The sequence below is a fragment of the Martes martes genome (genome assembly GCF_963455335.1).
Source record: "Martes martes genome assembly, chromosome: 14".
NCBI lineage: Eukaryota > Metazoa > Chordata > Mammalia > Carnivora > Mustelidae > Martes > Martes martes.
In genome coordinates, this window is record NC_137902.1 from 6910545 (window position 1) to 6932079 (window position 21535).

Genomic DNA, 21535 nt, shown 5'->3' on the forward strand with positions numbered 1-21535 from the left:
ATAAGCCACTCGGGTGCCCCCTCCCCACCCCGGTCCAGGGTGGCCTTTCTAATTCTCTAGAGGTAAGGGGTGTGGACTCAGGGCCTCAGCGGCCCCCCTCCCCGACCCGCATTTTCCTTCGCAGACAGCTTTACAAATGCACTCGGTCCTGTGCTTTGCAAGGAGCCCCCGCAGAGGTGCTGTCCCAGATGCCGGTGACTGTCCACACACGCCACTGCCCTGTCACCTTGAGCGGGTTCTGCTCTGCTCTGGGCCTCAGCTTTGTCATTCTGAGTGGGGGCCGAGAGCCTGGCAATGATGTGTGCAGGGACCCAGGTGGGCCCACCGCTGCTCTCCATGTCCCGCCCCCAACTTGGGGCCTCCCTGCTTGGCTCTTCAAGGCCCCGTGCTCTGTCACCTGGCGGCCGAGTTCTGGGTCCCTCCAGTAAGGACTGGGTGTGTCATTTCCAGCAGAGCTGAAGACAGTTGGTGGTTGGTTTCAAACCTTGGCTGTGCCTTGGAGCTGGCAGCGGGGAGGAGAAGGAAAGGCCCCCACACCCCACTTTCCCTCCTTCCTGAAGCAGAAACCACCCCCAGGGACCGTGTGGGTGCCCCACCCCCGTGTCCAGAGCCAGAGCCTTTTCCCTGGCCCGCGTGTCTGCAGCCGCTGGGTCCGCCAGAGGGGGCAGTTCCGCTGGAAGTCCTGTCGGGGAGATGTCGTTACAGTGCTTGGCTGGCCTAGCAGACGAAAATAAGATGTTTGCTTTAGCAATTTGCTTAGTCCTGAAAACATTCCTAGACAATGCCAGGGCCTTAGTTAGAAAATAGTCCGCTCAGCTTGTTGGGATGGTCCCAGGAAGGATGTTTTGAGTGAAAATAAAAAGATACATACCACGGCTGTTCGCCTCCGCGGGAATCCCGTGAGAGCTCAGGATTGTAAGGGCCAAGGGGAATGTGGAGCAAATGGGGGCTGGCTGCACGTCCCCTCGGGCACACCTCCTGGACAGAACAGAAGTTTCTAGAACAGGGATAAAAGCCTCTACAGATGGGAGGCTGCACATCCTTCCCCGTCCCCTTTCACCTTGGCACCCCTGCCCGTGAGGGAGTCTCCTGACAAAGCCGCAGCCCAGGATGACACCCGCAAGTCCAAGGTTGGGGTGGCGACCTCCTCTCCAGCGGGCCTGCTTCACACGGCGGGGGGGAGGTGGGGGGCTCAGCCTTTTTCATGACTGTGAGAAACTTCTTGATCAGTCCGCGCTCTCCTTTTGGCCTCCTCCCCTCCTCAGTGCTGGCTCTGCCCACACGGATGTACTCCATCCTCCTCCTCCGTGACTGCCCTGCACATAATCACAGCCAGGATCGGCTCCAGAACTTTCCCTGCCAGGCCGTAAGCAAGGCCGGCTTTTCCCCAGCAGAGTTTTGAGTTGGTTGCTCGCTAAGAACAGGGTTGCAGGTGAGCTGTGACACACACCCACACACCCACGCATGCACGTACACGGTAGTGGGGAGTAAGAACATGGCATTTGCAGTTAAAAGCCACTTGTGACCTTTTTAAGAAAAAAAAACCCACAAAAGTCCAGGAATCCTTTGCAAGGACTTCGTTTATGACCCCCGCCTCGGAGTCCGGGTAGCAAACGGTGTGCAGGGACAGCCGGTTTCATACACGCAGGAGGCCCGAGTCGCCAGAGGGCCGCCGCGGACCTGTTTTTCTTCGTGGACTCCCTTGGCAGTGTTTCGGGGGAGTATAAACATAGCACACGATGCCTTAAAAATAAGAGGCTGCGTGCCGCCACATATGTTCAGACCCTCCGGATCGCTCCTTCTGCAGGAGGATGACTTGGAAAAGTGGTTCACGGCGCCCGGCACGCCGCGGCTCGGGGATTATGTGGACGAGACCTCTGTGCCTCTGGGTGACGGAGCACGATCATGGGGGTGCTGGCCCCCCGTGGGGTTCATCAGGTGAGGGCCTGGGGAAGCCCCTGTCTGTCCCGAACTCCATCTCACCCGCAGCAAAGTGGGACCCACACGGGCTCCTAGATGTGCCCTTTCCTGGCTCTCCCACCCTGCGGCTCCCGAGGAGCCCCGCCCAAAGCTGGCACCACCTTCTCTGACCCCTGGCAGTCCCTGCAGGTGGCAGGCAGGGCTCACTCCAGCCCTCGGAACATCGCCCTCGAAAGGCAGTGGTAGAAATGATGGGAGATATTCTCTGCAGGCGTCGGGCTCTGCCCCGCTCGGGGTCCAGAGTGGCGATGTCATCGGGGCGGGTCAGGGTGGCACGTGTCGGGTGCAAATGAAATTTTCTCTGAATCCTCTTGGGTTTTTTTTTTTTTCTTACTTGTTTTTAAAAGATTTTCTTTATTTACTTTGAGAGCGAGTGTGCATGAGTGGAGGGAGGGGCAGAGGGCGGGGAGAGAGAACTCCGAGGAGACAGCGCAGAGCCCGATCCCACATCCCTGAAATCAAGAGTCGGATGCGTAACTGGCTGAGCCACCCAGGCACCTCAAATCCTGCTGTCTTTTGAAGTTACGTGTTACGTTTCTTCCCGCTTTTTAACTACAATTGTCCCCAAAGCCGAAACTGAAGTTCAAATTCTCACTTCTTCGATGAGAATACACACCCCTTACTCTCCACCTAACAATGGCTGATTTTTCTCCTCAGTCAGCAACCCAAAACTCAGCAGAATCCTGAAACAACTTAGCACTTTCTCCTTACGCCTGGACCTTTATTTTATTTTATTTTTTTTAGTTCCCCTTTGGGTCAGCAACTGCATAGAAAAGTTACTTACTGTGACATAGAGTTGTGTATATGTGCTTAATCTCTACACCCTACATCCAGTGTGGGGCTCGAACTCACAACCCTGAGATCATGAGTCACACGTTCCACCGACTGGGCCAGCCAGAGATGCCCCTGTAGTACAAGGTCTTTGGACCAGGCTATATAAACCTCCTTGTGCCTTCCCTGGTGGTAAAGAAACATTTTTAGGGTCCTAGAAGACCGATAGAGTTGGGGAAATGGAGTTTGGTGAGCATGGAGTCTAAGCACTGGGCTGACTTGACTGTCCGATCTCCCTGTGTCTGCATTGTGTGGTTTCATGTTTTAACAAGGGGGATAATTATGAAACACACTCACGCTTTGCTGTGCTAACACGTCGGTCCTCGTGCTCGGTGGTTCGTAAGGAAAGCCAAAAATTAGCTGGGGAGAGGGTGGGCCTGGTCTTTGGGGCAAGGATGGGCGAACGGGATGGTGTGTGCAGGAGGCCTCCTGTGGACACGTGTCATGTGTACAAATGCAAGTTCAAGTGCGGGGGTAGCGCTTGACTGCCGAAAGGGATGAACTTTCTGGGTCACCTCTTTGGAAGTTTCCTTGTGTCTGTGATTCTCGAAAGTTGGACACCTCCGGGAAAAACGGAAACAGTAAATTCCTGGCCTCCTTCTGGCCTGATCTTGAGAAAGAGGCTCATTCTTTCGGACAAGGATGAAGCCAGGCACCCAGTTTTGCCCACTGCCTCTAGGGGTGGTTGAGTTCAGGGAATAGCCCAGAGTTTTGGCTCAACAGTCAGGACGTCTGTAAAGCTCTGTTAACTGTCCATAAGGAACAAACAACATGAATTCCAGAAGGCCTCCACGTTGTACGGGATTCCAAAGAGAAGCCCGGAGTGGGGCCCCCAGTTTACGAAAGGCACCAGGCCTGACTCCTACAGTGGCTGCGCCGGCTTCCCCGAGCCTGTCCTCGGGGTTGGTGGACAGGAAGCGGGCCGGCCGGGCTCCAGCTCTGTGACCTGTGTCAGAGCCGTAACAAAGACCAGGCCAGCCTGTTGCCCGAGGGGACAGGATGGGCTCCTCGAGGAGGGATTAAAAGGTAAGTTGGATCGCGGACAAATCAGGCCAACAGGCTTAGGAGGCTGAGGTTTTGTCAACAAATGAACTTGGCTCTATTTTAAGCCGCGTTATGTACCAGCACTTCCTGTTTTTCCAAAGGAACCTCTTGTTTTGGTTTTTGTAATGATGGATTTATTGAAACGCTTGCTGTTCAAGGGCCCCCACGTTGTTCCCAGCCAGAAAGTAGCACTGGAGATTCTGTGGTGGGAGAGGCGACCCAGACCCACAGTAAGAACATTATTTCCCCCGAATAGTTGAGCCTCGGTGGCTGGTCGGTGAATGAACAAAGAGCTAATTGCCAGTCAGGGTCCTGGACGGATTTCGTAGCTCAGAGTTTGGCCTCTGGTTTAGAGGGCGGCGGGGGCTGGTCAGAGGACAATTGAAAGGGGTTTTTTGTTGTTTCTCTGGGCTAAGTCGAGCCATGTGTGTGTCTCTTTCTAGGAGCACTGGCCTGGCCAATCAGGCCGGCGTAAATCCCACTCACTTCCTGCCGACCTTTCGACACCGACAGATGTGTTTTCTTACAAGTGTCATTAGGGCTCTCTCCGCTCGCTGACCTCATTGCATTTTAGTGAAGCCATTTTCCCAAGTTTTGTTTCTCAAATTCCTTTCACCCCCATCCTGAGTTCCCCTCTAAGAATAAGCTCACCCCGCCTGCGTTTTGTGCCACTTTCCGTTCTGCTTCTTGGACCCGGCCGGGGGATCATAGCCCACTCCGGGCCCCCTCAGCCTGAAGCCTCCGGTGCCCCGTGACCTGAGGGAAGTTGTGGCTTGAAGAAAAGGTCTAATGGAGACACACAAACCAGGATTGCGACAAACGACCCATCATGTCCCCGTGAGAGAGAACCTTCCAGGATCTCTGTGTGTTGCACGTGGACATGTGCCGTGACTGGAGCTCATCAAACACTGGGAGCCCACGGCTGTGTCCGGGAGGTGGGTCCCTAGTGGGTGACGTCATGGCAGGGGTGGGAGGGGCCATGTCAGAGGTCCTAAACCCCTGAAAGTTTCTGAAGCGGACACCCTAGTCCAAGAGCAGACACAGGAGCTGTCCTGGAGGCTGAAGGTGGTATTGGTGTTTTAGCCTTTTCCTGGAACTCACTCACACAGCAAGCGCTGCTAGGAGACTAGCGAGTTACTGGGGCACCCGGGTCCGACCCTTGATTTCTGCTCAGGTCGTGACCTCAGGGTCCTGAGGTTGAGCCCTGTGTCGGGCTCCTCGCCCAGCAGGGAGTCTGCTTGAGATTCTCACCCCTGTCCCCACTTTCCCTTCTGTCATGTGCATTCACACGTGCATGCTCTCTAAAATAAATAAATGTTAAAAAAAACAACAACAAACCAGCCAGTTACTGGAGGGGGTGAGTCTGGAGCCCCAGGCCCTGACCCCTCAGGCCCTGATCTGCGCTTCCTCTGGGCTCACTCCTCTGAAAGCGTCTGGGCTGGGGGAGCACCTGGGTTTGGTGATCACCTGCGACAGTGGGGACTTGCCTGAGGTTAACCAGAGCAGGTTTGACAACTCAGGTGGTGATGGGTGTGTTTGCAGTGTAAACTGCAGAATTATTTCTTGACTTGGGCAGAGTGAAACTTGCCAGCGGGCTGCTTGTATGTGTGTTGGGTGACTTCACGCCCAAAAGCACCTAGAACAGTGCCTGTCGCACATTAAGCACCCTGCGAGTGTTGGCCCGTGCTGAAGTGACAAACCTCCCAGCCATTCAGGGCTGTACTGTGGGAGCTCCTTGCTCCAAAGGCCAGTTGTGCTGGTACCTGGACTCTGTTTTCCTACTGAGTTTACAAACGGGTTGTCTTTGTTTTTGCGGATCCCTTGGCAAACTGCATGTGGGCATTCCCTCTGGGGTCTGGACACCTCCAGATTGGCCGGGGGCAGGGGCGGGTGTTAGTTGTGGTTCAGGGACCGGGGGTTTAGCTGAATGGGTGTAGCTGTCACACACATTTTCAGCCTGGCTTGTGTGGCTCAAGCTGGCTCCTGGGCTTCCAGACTCTTGCACCTGCACAGCTGCTGGGCGGGGAGTGTGTCGGGGACCCTGGGGGCTGAGCAGAAACCAGGTCTGCAAGGGCTGGGAGTGACCCAGAGTCCTTGGGTCTCACGTTCTTCATCTGTGAAGGCAGCAGTTTGGATTTGGTAACTTCTCAAGTCTCAGAATGTTCCAGAAATGCCATGGTTCCAAGAAAACATCAAGGCCCACACGTGTGTGTGTGTGTGTGCGCGCGCGCGCGCGCGCGCTCACACACCACGGCTCCACTCCATGCCTTTTTCTGCCCTTTGGGCTCTGGGTGGGGCTTGCTGATAATCTCAGAGCTCCCATCTGTCGCTCACGGTGCGGAATGGCCGGGTGTGTGCTCTGGTGCTCCGTGCAGACTGCCTTTCTCGTACCTGTGCTCTTCCTCGGGTTGGGAGAGCTCAGCGGTAGTGAGAGCTGCAGTGGACCATTTCTGAGCCCGGGAAAGCAGGAGCGCCTGTTTCTCCAGGGACGCGCCGTGCCGAGGGTGGCCTGGAAGGCTGCATTCTTAATGTGGGGCCCAGCCCCTGATAGATCTTGTTTAATGCCCCCAGATTTATGGGTGAGCATGACTCAGAGTGGAGACCCCGGGGTCCCTCCGTCAACTCTGTGCACACCGAACGCAGCCCAGAAACATACTCTAGCATTAACCATCTGGGGTAAGGGAACACTGCCGCCGGCTTTCTGTTTTCCAGGCCTGTGGGCCTTGCCCATGTGAGGAAGGTGTCATGTACCCCAGAGCTCACAGAAGCAGGGAGATCACAGACCTCGTGTCAGCGTGGGCAGCTGAGGAGTGACAGCCTTCTGGCGGCTTTCTCTGAGCATTCGATGTCCTGTGGGTAACACAGATCTGGTGCTGGTGCTGTACAAGGGTGTCATTGTTTTTTTTTTTATCTCTTCTGTTGGACTCCCATATCCGTGACCGCAGTGTGTTGGAAACAGTGCACTCTCAGCTTTGGGGAGCAGAACACAGTTTAAAGGGAAGGTTAGGGCATTTTTCTCTTTGTGTCCCTCTCTGAAAACACAGGTCTCTTTCAGGAGGCGACGGCTCGGGTATTAAAGGAGTCAGAGGAGGGGTGGGTGGGCTGGCAGCCCCACCCTTCACCAGCCCAGCCCATTCTGATGGGCGGGCATAGCAGCAGTGAGGGTCCAGCACCTGGGCCTGTCCACATTTGTTGGAGTTTTCGGGCACACGGCTGGACTTGGGTTGACTTGGTGTGGGTGTTGTGAACAAAGCCAGGATTCTTGACGGGACCCCCACCAAGGTGGTCCTGTGCTTCCCTGAGCGTCACTGGTGCAAGGTCCGACGGGATTTCTTGGGGCAGCCATCCCCAGTATCATCAGTAGGTGTGGATCAGTCTGCTCTGGCCACTGTAGCCAAGTGCCAACCGCCGAGTGTGTGGTCTCATGGCTCTGGAGACCGAAAGTCTGAGCGCAGGACGTCAGCAGGGTTGGTTTCTTCTGCAGGCTGGGAAGGAAGGACCTCTTCCAGGCCTCTTGTCTTGCTTGTAGATGGTCCTCTCCCTCCTGTGTCTTCATATGCAGTCCCCGTGTCCGAATTTCCCGTTCTTAGAAGGACGCAGAGGGACTTAGGGGGACTCTGGCCCTATTGGATGAGGATCCACCCTGATGACCTTAGTGTAACTTGATTACCTCTGTAAAGACTGTGTCCCCAAATAAAGCCACATTCTGAGGTACGGGGACATCTGACTTGAATGTCATTTTTGTGAGTGACAGTGCATAACTCAGTCCGTATAACACAGCACTTACCCTGCGTGTGACCGAGGGTACCTAGCTGAAAATGTGTGTTAAGCTTGGGGTGTTCTGATACAGACAGTGAGACCACAGATACGCAGTTTGGGCAGCAAGGAAGGGCATTCGAGAAGCTGCCTTCCCCTAGAATGACATCTTGTGCCATTTGCACATTTTGTTGGTCCAGGGACAGAAAACGTCATGTCCTGATATCCTACCTTCTCCAAGCCTCACTTCCTCTGCCTGTTCTTTGGCTGGCTGGGGCTCCAGAGCGTGCAGCGCCCCCCAAAATCAGCTCAGAACGGAGTTCTCAATGGTGATCACCTTGTCAAGAGTTCTTTGATAGGGTTTCTTGTAAAATTAAGATCTCTGGGCAGTAGCACAGGGCGAGCTGTAATTGTCCAAACAGGTGATTGTATGCACGTGACCTGTCCCGTGGTAGCCCTGTGTGTGAAGAACCCAGTTTATTAGGACAAGGGTTCACACCTCTGGAACGTTCTCATGGGGAATGTTGCCACCTCCTTCCCTTGTTCAAGCAACCTCTCTACACCAAGGGCTGTTTCAGCCATCGTTCGAAACGTTCTGGGCTATAATAAATGTAAGAATTGTATTGCTTACCCACCAAAGACTCGGAGAACAGAACTGGAGGTCCCCGGTTGTAACACCGGGAAAGTACTCCAGGAATACCCCATTACAGAGAAACGGAAGGAGCTCTCTCGAGGCCTCCCTTCTCGAATTTGATCAGCAAAGATGAATCTGTGTGACATGTAAGTGTCCTCCCCATCTGACTGCCAGCCAGCCACCCTCCTTTGGTTGCCGTCATGGATACAGACCCTCCCCTCCCCACCCCCATCCTCCACATTGAAACCGTGTCAGACAAAATGAACAGTGAGTGACCTGCGGTTTTATTTCATTTTGTTAAATAGCGACTTCGAAGATGAAGATTTTCCCTTTTGTGACTCAGCTTGAAAAGATAAGGTCCGGGCGGAAAGCATTTCAGTCAGAAGACCTTCTGGAGTTCGGGATGTCTGATTTCCGGAACCCTGCCCCCTGAGACGGGGCACCCTGTGAGCCCACAGATGCCTCCTTGGCGCTAGCCAGTGGGTTTTCTCGTAGGGAAATGTGGCGATGGGCTTCGGTTGTTTGTAAAGATCCATTGTCAGAAAACAAACCCATGACTCTGTCCCTGAGCTCTGAGTGGACTTTCCTGACTTCTGTCTTTGTGTAAGCGACTCCTCATTAGAATAAAAGGTGGGGGCGCCTGGGGGGCTCCGTGGGTTAAGGCCTCTGCTTTCGGCTCAGGTCATGATCTCAGGGTCCTGGGATCGAGCCCCGCATCAGGCTCTCTGCTCAGCAGGGAGCCTGCTTCCCCGTCTCTCTCTGCCTGCTTCTCTGCCTACTTGTGATCTCCCTCTGTCAAATAAATAAATAAAATCTTAAAAAAAAAAAAAAAAGAATAAAAGACGGGCCACCCCGCAGGCCCTCGAAACACTTCTGTCCGCCAACGTGTGCCCTGAAGCACCGGCCCCTCTGATGCGAGCAGCCGTGAGCTGATGCGTGTGACGGGGCCTTCCCCGGCGCCGAGCGCTTTCTCCCCAGGCTGGGCTGGGCCGGGCCGGGCCGGCTGCAGGGTTGCTCAGGAGTGTCTGGTTTGGTCCTCGACTGGCTACTGTAACCCATTCGGCACCAGACTGGGCGGGCTGGAGCTCCCCGCTCGGTCAGGGTCAGGCAGGTAGGTGGGCAGGTTCAGAGTGAACTCCTTGAGCTGTTCTTAGAGATCACCTTTCCGGACACCAGCTTTTCGGAAGCGAACAGGGGACCCAGCCAGCCGTCGCTCGGCTGGCTGACTTCATCTCCAGCAGAGCACCTCCATTCTGCTCTCCTGGCAGCCTCGGACCTAGTGAGCCATGCCTGGCAGCCCCCTCCTGCTCGTCCTGGGTTGTCTGGCGGCCCCCACACCATGTTGGGTCGCCTCCCCAAAGGGGGCAGTGCGGGACCAGTGTGTTTGGGGAACATGATGCCTTGTGTCCAGTGCAGAGAGCAAAGACGAGGAGACTCCGAGGACGCTCCCCAGAGAAGGCGGAGTTGGGGGTCAGGCGGGACACCCTGGAATCTCAGTGTGGGGTTCTTCAAAGACCTGGCCTGCCAAGTCAGGCCAAGAGCCTCTGTGCTGCCCATTGGCATTCTGTTGCCATGCCAACGCTGGCTTTGAAATGGTGCTAGGAAAGGAGGCTGGTCTTGGGGAGCTGTGGCGATTGCCGATTGCAGGAGGCGTGTGCATTACCCCTACTTCACGTCTGTGGATGAAGCCAGGCATGCTCACTCGCTCTCTTCTCTGTCTCTCTCCCTCCCCACAACCTGCGCCACCCAGGTGCCCGCAAGTGTGGAGAAGGGAGCTGATGTACTGCGTCTGTGTGTTGGCTTCTTAGAACCTGGTGGTCAGAGAAGACTGGGAAGATCAGCGCGCTCTGCTGTGCTCACTGAAGGGGTTCAGGGGAGGCCCTGCCTCCAGGCCGCTGCCCGCCGGTCAGAATTCACTCCCAAATGTGGTTATTAGAAACATTCACTTTTTTCACCTCCCTCTCTCGGTCCGTGTCTCCTGAAAAGTTGGCGTATTCTGAGGTCACACTGAGGCTGGGGGTCAAGGAGAATCGCGCAATTAACAGCTGACCAGGTGTGCGGAATGCTGAGCCTCAAGGTGGGAACCTGGAGGCGCCTTTGCTCTTGTTTCCACCTCCTCTTTCCTCGTCAGAAAGGGCATCCCTGCCAAGTTCCTTTTATTTTTCATCACTGTGGCTCATCCCTCATTGACATGTCCTTAAACAAGAAGCATGGGCGTCATGGAAAACCGTCCTTCAGGGTGGCCGTGCCCTTCCTGGATCAGGGAGCCTCTGCTCCGTGACCCACCTCATTGGCTCACTCAGCCCCGAAGGGGCAAATCTCAGCTGCCAGCCCAGGCCAAAGATGCCGGGGCGGGGCGGGCAGGGGCGGGGGGTGCGGTGGTGCCTGAGTTCCCTTTCCCACAGCTGGTCATGGTCCTGAATCTAAAAACATCCGTGGTTTTTGTTGTTGTTGTTGTTTTTAAAGATTTTATTTATTAATTTGACAGAGATCACAGGTAGGCAGAGGGACAGGCAGAGAGAGAGGAGGAAGCAGGCTCCCCGCTGAGCAGAGAGCCGGATGTGGGACTTGATCCCAGGACTCGGGGACCTTGACCTGAGCCGAAGGCAGAGGCTTCAACCCACTGAGCCCCCCAGGCACCCCCAAAACACCGTGGTTTTCAGTGTTCGTTTTACGTCGCACATTGAGGGAAGGTGCGGTGCGCCACCCTGAAAGCAGCGCAGGAGGAGCTGGAGGCGTCTGGTTTCATTTTCTCCAGGTTCTTGATAGAGTCCAAGTTGGGATTGAAATGAACAAGGTGAGTCCCAGCGTCGCGCACGTAGGGCTCTGGGGCCTGGGAAGGCCACGCCGGGCGTGCAGTGCCCTCTGCCGGCCAAAGGGCCCCATCGCTGGGCTCCAGGCCTGCTCCTGGGAATGCTTAGCCCGGGAGAAGGTCCGCCCCCCATGGGTGGTTTCCCAGGAGCTTTGCATAAGAGCCAAGCCTGCAGAGAGCGTCCCCTCACACATGGATTCCGGGCTGCTCGCTGTCAAGAGACAAGCAGTCTGGGCTCTTCAGAGAGGTAGCAAGACAGTGGTGTTCCCTGAGGAAGGCAGATGCTCCAGGAGGGCAGCTGACAATTCTGGGCCTCCCACTGGCAAGAAATGAGGAGGCAGAGGTCTTCAAAATCTAACATTAAGATTTTTTTTTTAAAGATCTTGGCAATTTGTTTGCGAACAAACCAATTCCTATAAAATTGTCCTTTATTAGGCATTGAAATACAAATGTAATTCATGTTAGAATAAGCAAATGATCCAAACTGCCTCGAAAGTGTTGAATCTCTCCTCTCTGCCCTGTCCCTCCCCCATCCCACCCTGCATCCCATAGACTATTTTAAAGTCGGTTTATTGGGGCATCCGGATGGCTCAGTCGGTTCAGCATCTGCCTTGGGCTCAGGCCGTGATCCCAGGGTCCTGCTCGGCGGGGAGCCTCCTACTCCCTCTCCCCCTACTCATGCTTGCTCTCTCTCAAATAAATAAAATCTTAAAAAAATTGTTTTTAAATTTATTTCTTAAGTAATCTCTGCACCCAGTGTGGGGCTCGAACTCCCAACCCCAGCATCAGGAGTCACGCGCTCCTCCCCCTGAGCCAGCCTGGCACCCCTCTGTCGACTGTTTTGAAGTTCAGCACAGCGTCCCCTGGTGGCTCCTGCCTTGCATGCCCTCCAGGTCCCGGCCCTCAGTGGCCGTTGGTTGTCGGTGCCTTTACTCTGCCCTGGACCACAGCAGAGGCACGCGGGGCACCGTCGTATCACAGGCTGCAGACATCACCTTCAGGTGACCTTTGGGGCCCCGGAATAGCCACCCCAAAGCCTCCCTTTGCTCACAGGCCCTGCAGGGGCCTTTCAGGAGAACTTTCCGACGTCCCGATGTTTCCTCTGTACAGTGTTCGCGTCCGTTCGCTCAGATGTAGGCATTCTGCAGTAATTTCGTACTCTTGGTAGGTAACGAAAGAGGAGTTACCTGGTCACGATGGAACTTGAGGCCGCTTCTCCCGGCACTCTGTCCAGGCAAACTTGTCCGCTCCAGGTCGGGACTGTCGTGCCCGAGGAGGGAAGGGTCAGAAAACGGGGGAAGGAAACATCCATCTGTGTTCCCGTGGTTCCTTGGTCTCAACACCATGGATAAAAGGGGGTGTTTTACATTTCTTTAATTAAATGAAAATTTGTTTATTTGCCTTTATCTTTTTTTGTTGTTGGTTTTTGTTTCTAAAGACCATTTTATTATAAAAATGAATGTATTAATTTTTGCTGCATACTTGTAAGTGAAGTGCCTTGGAAACGTGTGAAAATCCCGAACAGGGGAGAGCCTCGTTTCCTTCAGCATGGGAAAACCAACACTCAATTTTCATTATGACACAAAACAACCAGTCAGGAAAATCGCGAAGCGGTGCTGTTCATGTCCTCTGTTCTTGGTGATGGTTGCTAGCAAGTGAAAATATTGAGAATTCTTGAATTTTTGCATTGAACGTCGGGAAAGGAATGTCATGTACTAAGAATCATAGACGGCACAGGAAGGGCTCACTTGGCGCTGTTGGCCGAGGAGCACAAGGGAGGCTTTGACATTTGCTCCTTCCTGGTGGCAGCCTCTAGCCTCACGGGACTGACGCCCTGGCTCTGGGCTTCTTCGTGCTAGAAGACTTGCTTTCTGGGTTGGTGACCTTACAGGCTGTCCACTCTTTGTCTCTGTCCCTCCCTCAGAGCCCCAGCGAATATTTTGCTGGGGGACCAGAAGGAAAGCCTTAAATTCCAGGCCCACAATTCTTAGCCTCACATCCAAACTGTAGAAAGTTCTGGAACCTTTGATTCTTTGGTAACCCATTTGGCAGCCAAGTTTTGACCTGGCCTGCACTTCGCGGGTAGTCGCTGGGTCCTGTATGTTCATCCAGTTGGGTGAGCACATTCTTCTGTCCTGGTGCAGAAGTTTTAATGATTGATCTTGGGCTCTACCATAATACGGTGTAAGAACTCTGGCTTCTTAAAGATCCAGACGCATCTGACTTCGGAAGCTCACCTGGCTCCTGGGTGCTGGGAGAAGTGCGGTGGGTCTGTGCTAAAGGCACTTGACACTGGCCGTGCACTTTGATGATCAGAGGGTGGTGCCCATGGGATTGATGGAGGGTGTGTGACCAGGGTGCCCTCGGCTCAGGCTGCCGCGAGCTCCTGGGGAAAGGTGAGCAGCCTCGTGAAATGGTCTGGTCCGGGAGCCAGAGTGAGGCTTCAGTTATGGAAGGGGCCTGCTGCTTACCTCTGTCCGGGATCAGTACTGGGAGTACTGGGAGTCACCTCCGCACCTTATGCTAGGCCACTTGTCCAAACCGTGGGGGTTTCCCCTTTCAAAAAAAAAAAAAAAAACCCTAAATACGCCTAAAAGCTCCTGAAGAAATAAGGAGCAGTAGTAGCTTTGAAACATTTACAAAACTGCCTTCAGTGAGCTTATTTCCCACAACGGATCTTCCCCCAAAGCATCCTTTCCTTCCTTAAAATGCAGTTTTAATAATTCTCTTTTTCATTGTGCTGTGATGTCAGCCACTTCCCGAAGGCTAAGCCAGTGTTTTTCCCGGTGATCCCTGACCCTGTAGCATATTAAAAAAAAATACCAAAAAAACCCACAGGCCCTGTTCAGAGGCTTCGCCCCAGCTGTCTCCCAAGAAAGGAATCTGTTGTTCCAGTTTGGCCTTCCGAGGATGCTGGAACAGGTCCTTGGGGGTAGCGTGAAGACCAGCGACTCTGCTGGGCCTCAGGAGAGTCAGAGTTTCCTGGGCAGTTGGCCTCGGTGGGCCGGCAGTGTCAAGGCACTAAATAGGTTGACCTTGTGCGCGCCGGCAGGTGCCTGGCCTGCCTTCCTGCTGGGTCACTCACAGGTTGGCGAACAGGTCTGTGGTCCTCACTAGAGCTTTGTGGGGGGCGTGAAGGAGACCTGAGGAGTGGTGTCGTCGTCCCCTTAGGGATCCCAGCTCAGGGATCCCAGCTCGGAAGGGAGGGAGCCGTTGTTGTGCCCATGCGGCTGGGGGGCCCTGGGGGCCTTTTCTCCTTGCACTGGATCATTTCAGCCTCTCCAGTGGAAACTGTAGCCCACTTGTGGGCGTAACAGTGCGATAGATTGAGGACTCGAAGGGTTTACTCAGAGTTTAGCAGCACCTGCTTAATTGTGATTCTGTTAGTTTGTCGGCACGTCGCACAACTTGGTCTCTCTTTATGAACGTGGTGTTTACGTAGATTTCCTCAAAAAGAATTGAAGGTGATCGCCGTGGTTTCAGAAGACTTTTCCTTTGGAAAGACATCAGTTACTTGGTGTAACTTCTTATCATCTGCCTAGTGTTTATGAAGACGAGGAATTCGAATAAAGAAACTGAGGGCATTTTTAAAACTTGGGACTTTATGAACGTAAATGAGCAAGGACTCGGGGTTTCTGTGCCTTGTGGAGTTTTGGTCCAGGCAGGTGGGCTTTTCATGGTCATATTTAGTAAAACCAGTCCACCAGATTTTACACCTCGTTGGGTGAGGGGAACAACCCATTTCTCCTGTACTCGCTCTGGGGTGTTTGTTTTGTGTTTGATAATGCAAGCGAGTGGTCGTAGGATGGTGTCTTTCCTGTTTGCCGCCCTGCTTCAATCTCGAGTTTCTCTTGGAAACCCACGTGGAGCAAATATCCCACCCTGGTGGCTGCTTTCTGGTGGAGACAAGAATCTAAGTATCTTTCTCACGCAGGCATCTTTCTCCTTCTGCAATGAGCCGGATTCCCTGACCCCAAACCTTTCAGCCCGGGATCACCCCTCATCTCAAGCTAACAGACGGTCAGGTAGGGCCTTTGGTGGTGGTTTGCTCTGCAGTTTTAGGATCTCCGTTTTGGAGGAGAAGACGATGCTGGTTTTTCTGTAAGATTTGGCATTGAGGATCCTCCTTCTGAAAAGACCTGACTTTCCTTCTGACCCTTTTTGAGTTCCACTGAGGTCACCCTCCCTGCCTCAGCTGGAGGGAGCGGTGTCTGCAGCTGGCTCTGTGGGCAAGGAACGTAAAAACATCCCTATTTTTTACAAACGTGGAGCCTGCTTCCCCTTGGTCATTATGCAAGTGGGTTGTAGAATTTACAACCCCCTTGCGACAACACCACGATCGTGGTTCAGAGTTGTACGGTTTGGGACAGTGGGACACCTCCCCGACCCGTTTTCCTCTTCTGTGTGTACTCGATTCGTTGTTAAACACGGATCAGTAGCATCAACTGATGATAGCGGTGATCGGTTCGAGGCCAGAAAAGGGCCTGATCTGTGAGTGAAGGCAGAGGGTGGCTTTTGCAGCAGGAGTTGTCCAGGAGCCCGGGGCCGGCGTGGAGGCTGCGGGGTGCTGGCCGTCCCCGCGTGGACACCAGCTAGAGACCATAGCTCAGGGTGTCACTCTGAGGAGGGCCTGTCCCTGTCATCAGGAAGAGGGTTATGCTAATTAAGTCCTCATAAATAGCTTGCTCCCCGGGAGACCCAAGGAGGAAAATGTCACATTTCATACCTTCTTGCTTCAGAAGAGATACTGAGGGGAAAGGGACGAGGCTCCATGAATCGGCGGTCACTGCCACAGGGTCCTGACCGGACGCTGCTTGGTGGCCTTGTGAGTCTGAATTCACTGTCTGCGTGGGTGGGTGCCACAGCCGGAGGGGGCCCCACAGAGGGGCCAGCCACAGAGGGACGGCACAGAGCCACCCCCCCACACACACCCAGCCCCAAAAAATACCCAGACGTGGGAGTCCATGGCCATTTTTCTTTTTTAAAATAATAGGATGCAGACTATTTGTGTAAGCCGATGCCTGATCTTTCCTTTGATTGTATAATCGAGATTCTACTTATCAATTTTTCAGGACGCCATCTAATTATACAAATTAAAATTCAAAGGAAAGCAAAAAGAATGATTAGGCCTCACTTGGGGAATTGGAGGAGGAGGGTGTGAAAGCCGGCTTGCCTGGGATGATAATGCTGTCATTTTTCATCTCTAAGGCACTTCACAAATATTAACTAATTAATTCTCTCACCCCTCGGCTAACACAAGGCTCTGACTTTACGCCGACATGGCGGAGAGGGGCCACACTGCCGCTTGACCATCAAAACTCGGGACCCAAGCAGATGGAAATCGTCAGGCCGAGCTCTGGGGCCCAGGGCCACCCCGTGGGTGTCTCAGGAACACCAGCGCTCACATTCCGGGAGAGGCCTTGCCGTGCCTCTCTGTCCGGGACTCTTGGCTTCAGTTTGCTCGAGTTAGGCGCCCCCTTGGCTCCTTTGTGTTGTTGCCTTTCCTAAAGTTCGGCAAAAGCAAAACGAGAATTTTCTAGAATGTGTCCGTCACATCTGCACCAGGGACCTCCCAGGTGTCGACCTGCTTGCTTTTGGACAACCGTCAGTTCCTCCCTAGTCTGGTGTGGCCAGTGCAGGTTTGGGGAACTCCCCAGGTTTGGAGAGGGTTTCGTATCTCTGGGATGTTGCATTAATTATTTATGTGATTGGAAATGGTGCTTTTTCCCTAGCTCTTAAAAAAAAAAATCGTGTAATTATTGCCATAAATCTTTGGGGTGCGTCTCATTGCTGGGAAATTAGCCATTAACTACCAGGAAGTCTGTCTTCTCCTAGTCAGACCCGTATTCTGACCTTTGATAAAGTAAGTCCCAGCGTTTTTGCATAATTGATGACCGTACGTGATCATCATTAGCAGCCCTGGAACCTCACTTTCGTCTCCTGTCCCCCCCCTCATTTGCTGGTTGACTAAGGACAACTTTCTCTGTGCATGTGCATGATGTTAAAATAAGACCACAGCCATGAGTCAAAAAGCTCGGACATCGTGGGTACAGACGGTGACTTGTGGCCTCAGTTGTTATGTTCCGTGAGCAGGAAGTGAGGGTCAGAGCCTTCCAACCCCCCTCCCCCAGCCTCCCTCCCTCCACAGACGAACTTGCTGCCCAGCTCTGCATTCCTCATGTGGCCTGTGGCTTTCCCTCTGGAGAGTCCCGCAGCCCTCGACCCAAACACAGGCCACCCCTCCTGCCTGCGGGTGCGCTGGGACAGGCCTGGGCCCAGCCACCGCTCCCCGGTCTCAAGGCCAGCAGCCTGGACCCTGCTGTCGTGATACCATCTTTGGCTCCCTCGAGATGCCAAGGAGGCCCAGGAGGGTGGCAATGGACACACTTGGCTTAAGTGGTTAGGTGGTATGTGGCTTCCTTCCCCATTCTCTTACAGTGGGGTCAGGGGCCCCCATGTTGAGCTGTGGCTCCAGGGACTGGGCGGGGGGTGGGGGTGAGTTTTGTAAACTGCCTGATGGAAGGCCTGGAGGGCACTTGTCCTGTTGCCCCAGCTGGGTGTCTGTATCTCAGTGCCGGTGGGTCTGGGACCTGCTCCCCTGATGGTCCAGGGTGGTCTGGCGTCTGCCTCTGCCCCTCGGTGCTCAGCACAGGGCAGGCCCGGCGGGCCCCTGAGCTGGTGTCTGGCGTTGGAGAACAAATGACGAACAATTCAGGTTGTCGCAGTTGGTGTGGACAGTCTGAAGTGAAAAGCAAGAGCTCTAGATGCTGTCTACTGCTTGCAGGAACAAGTGACAATCGTCTTGGGCATCTGCTCCCTTCCTGTCCCAGACAGAGGGTGGGAGCCCGGGACCGCGGACGAACAGCCTCCTTCTCCTGTGTTGGAGGAGAGCGAGCGCTGCCGGCAGGTGCCCTTGTAGGAAGTGGCAGTACAGCCCTGAATGACCTGTTGTCCTTGCCCCCAGGGTGTCCAGAGAGTAAGGATTCTTTTCTCCTTGTTTCAGGGTTCATAGTGCTGTAATGCCCGCAGACTCCTGCGCGCTCCCCTAAGTTCTTAGAGGACCGCTTTGCCTTTTGAATCAGAGAGTTGCAAAGTTCGATAAAGAATGGCCCTTGTGGATAAGCACAAAGTCAAGCGACAGCGATTGGACAGAATTTGTGAAGGTAAGAGCCAGCGTGATTGGCGGTTCGTAACCCGAGGTGCGTAGCCCCGCCCTGGAACCCTCGCCCCGCCCACCGCTGACCCGTGGGGACCTGGTGTGCGGTTTGGACCAAAATCCACTGCAGCCAGAAAGCCCCGGCCCGAGCACCCCACGCCTGGGTCCAGGGCCGCGTGGTCAGCAGACCTGACCTGCGCGCAGGGGTGCCCGGCTCCCGGGGGAGGGGTGGGCATAGGAGGATAGCTGGGGAGGGAGTGGCCCTCGGCCTGTTTGTTGCGCACACCCTCAGGTCACCCTGCAGATGGAGGACACCGTGTAAGAGGGCCATCTTTTTTCACTTTCTGAGGTTTCCGGACTTTTATCTGTTTCCGATTAAGATATTACAGTGATGAATTCCAAGATATTCCTGAAGAGCCCAGTGTTGCCCCTCGTTATGTGTTCACATCCCTAGTATCTTTGAAAATGTCTGGAAGTGTTTTATTCATGAAAGGAAAAATAAACATAATTAAAATCTAATGGAAACCTGGGGACGAACCTCTGAGATGTTGATTAAACACCATCCCCTCCTAATTAGGGAGCAGTAAGAAAGCCAGAGCGGGCGGCCCCGGGCACGGGGTTGAGCGCTCCAGGCCGCCACGGCCGCACTGCCCACTGGGTCAGCCTGGCCTCGTGACCGGTGACTTGGCTGCGGGTCTGTGATGGGGGCCATGGCGGGGAACTCCCCCACCCCACCCCCCATGCGCTCACACTCTGCTCGGCCCCCCCAGCTGCCCACATGGAACGGTTTGCCCAGCCTCACGGGGTGGAGACATCAAAGACGTGTTGTACCATGTGACTGTGTCTGGCAAGAGCTCTGTGGTCACTGGCCCCCTACAGCCCTGGGTTCCCCTGCCATGTCTGCGGTTTGGGATTGAAAGGTTTTGTTAAACAGAACAGAACTTTGAAACCTGCAGAAAGATCGATGGACTAGAATGGACACGGAGACTCCCTTCAACATTTCACCAGTTGAGAACATTTGCTGTCACTTACTTTCCTGTAGATGTACAGACAGTGATAGTGTGTGTGTGTGTGTGTGTGTGTGTGTGAGAGAGAGAGAGAGTGTGTGTGAATGGATGGGCAGGCTTTCCAGAACCATTGAAAAGGAAGTTGTAGACGCAGCTGTTCCCTCTGAAGGACGACCTATGGTGTGTGTCTCCTTTTAGGACCTCTCCTGATGTAAACACAGCGCCGTAAACCCCCCACCCCAGACCCCGGGGACTGAACCTCGCTGCAGCATTCTCTCATACAGACCGCCTGTTCTCACTGTCCCCGCGCATCTGTTTCCAGCTGCTTGGTTTGTGCGGAAACTCAGCAAGGGACCCGGTTAGTTGTCACGTCTCCTTGGTCCCCTTCGTCTGAACCTTTTTTCTTGGCCTTTTTGAGTTTCAGAAGCATGGGCACTCCTTGAAGAGCTCAGACCAGCTGGTTGGTCATGTCCCACCCTCTGGGTTCACCTGATCGTGTGGGGATTTCTTAAATTTAAATTTACCGTTGACCTCCAGTGGAAAGGTGCTTCGTTTTAGGTGACTGGGGCCCCTGTTTGGAAAACTTAGTGAATCAACTCTCCAGGGCTCATGGCGAAATGCCTGTGGTGCTGATTCTGAACCCTCTTCCCCAGGATCCTAGGATTTATGTAGATGTACCCCATCGGGGATGCGAATGGGATTGAAGAGCCGGTGGCCTTTCCCCCTCTGTATCATTAGGGCTGTCGGCAAGGGCGAGACCACTGACAGCTCTTTCAGTCCCCACCCTCCCAAGCATGGGCCGCCAACCTCCCACCCACTTTTTATAACCGAAATGTCAGTATCTGCTTCATCCGTGAACGGCAGTCCTGAGCTCGTTGCAGCTATGATATTTTAAAATTTCTCGGTAGGCGCCATCAAGAAAAACTTGGAAGTTACTCTGGTGTTCCTTGTAATCCCCGATCCCAGACATTGGCTCGCTGTCCCGTTCCGTGTAACAGCTGTCGGAAGATGCTTTGTTGGTGACCCTCGCATGGAGACACCGACTCAGCATCTTTTTGGGGGGCCGGGACAGGCGGCGCTCCTTTCCCAGCTGCGACCAGTGAGGCACAGAGCAGCCGGTGTGTGCGCAGGGGCCCAGGCAGTGTGCGGTTCCTTATCTGGTCTTTCCCTCCCATCAGTGCTGTGGATTCAGTTCTTTCTCCCTCCTGAAGGCCTCATGTGTCTGCACCCCTGGCTTCGGACCGTCCCCAGGATCTGTTCTATAAACCTGAACTCTGCACCCCTGGCTTCGGACCGTCCCCAGGATCTGTTCTATAAACCTGAACTAACTGCTTTTCAGTATTCTTCTAGAAAGTCCATCTAGCCCCGAAAGCTATTGTCTCCTTCCCTCTGCCAGTGCTCCCTTCCCCCCGCCCCCCAGGACTTCCTATAGCTCATTGTTTTTTATTTTTATGATTAAAAGCATGAAAGCTGCCTTGCTTTGTTGTAGCCGCTCTGGGCTCCTAGGAACTTTATCTCGGCTCTTGGCCTCTGGGAACAAATCTCCAGAATTCTGTCCTCCCGGCTACCTTAAGACCCCAGTGCACACCCCGGCTGCGGGATCCCACACCACACAGGCCCTCCTGGGTCCCCCCCCACCCCATGAACACTTCTGCTCTATCTGAGCCGGTCTGCAGAAATCTGGGCATCATCCCTGCACAGATGCTGCCTCCAGAATTCTTACCTGCCTTCCAAGGCCCAGCCTCTTCCTCCTGGAAACCTCAAGGTCTCCTCCTGAACCCCAGGCCCCTGTGGCCACTCCTAGCCACTCTCCCCTGTGTGGCTCCGAGTCAAAGTCAAGGGAAGACGGGGTAGAAGGCAGGATCTGACTTGGGACCTTTGCAGGCCCCCCCCACCCCGACCCCAGGATGTTTCTGTCGTGATCTAAGCACAGTGCAGAGTAAAGCTTTGCTTCTCACCAGCCAGTCTTTGGGGACTCCATCCAAATCAGCTGGAATAATGGTCTTTCACGCTAACTTAAAAGGCAGATTTTAATTTTTCTTTTTAAAGCGACCACTCTCTTTTGGTATTTATCATTTGTTCTCTGCTCTTTCCGATGCCTGATCGCACACAGTCCTAGAGTGCTGTTGTGTAAGCACTACTGTGGAGCAGGGTGTGATAACAGGCACTGGTCAGGGCCAGGCTGCCATCTCCCCTTTTGGGTGTATAATTTAGGTCTTGGTTTCCCACGCTGTTAAGTTTGTGGCAGATTTGATACCTTGCATTTGCGAATTACACCATCAGAGTTTTGCTCTGTTGCTGGGTCATGGCAGAGT

The 21535-nt window shown here is 54.0% G+C and overlaps 1 protein-coding gene across 4 annotated transcripts in view; it reads left to right on the forward strand.

Annotated features, from left to right (window-relative positions):
* CTBP2 (C-terminal binding protein 2) overlaps positions 1-21535 on the forward strand; it is a gene marked incomplete at its 5' end in the record, with an annotated part of 155531 nt that overhangs the window by 90210 nt on the left and 43786 nt on the right. For all 4 annotated transcript variants that reach the window (XM_080822753.1, XM_080822756.1, XM_080822754.1 and 1 more), the window contains one exon: positions 18061-18220. In XM_080822753.1, the coding sequence (XP_080678879.1) occupies positions 18163-18220 (58 nt within the window). The remainder of the gene's footprint in view (positions 1-18060; positions 18221-21535) is intronic.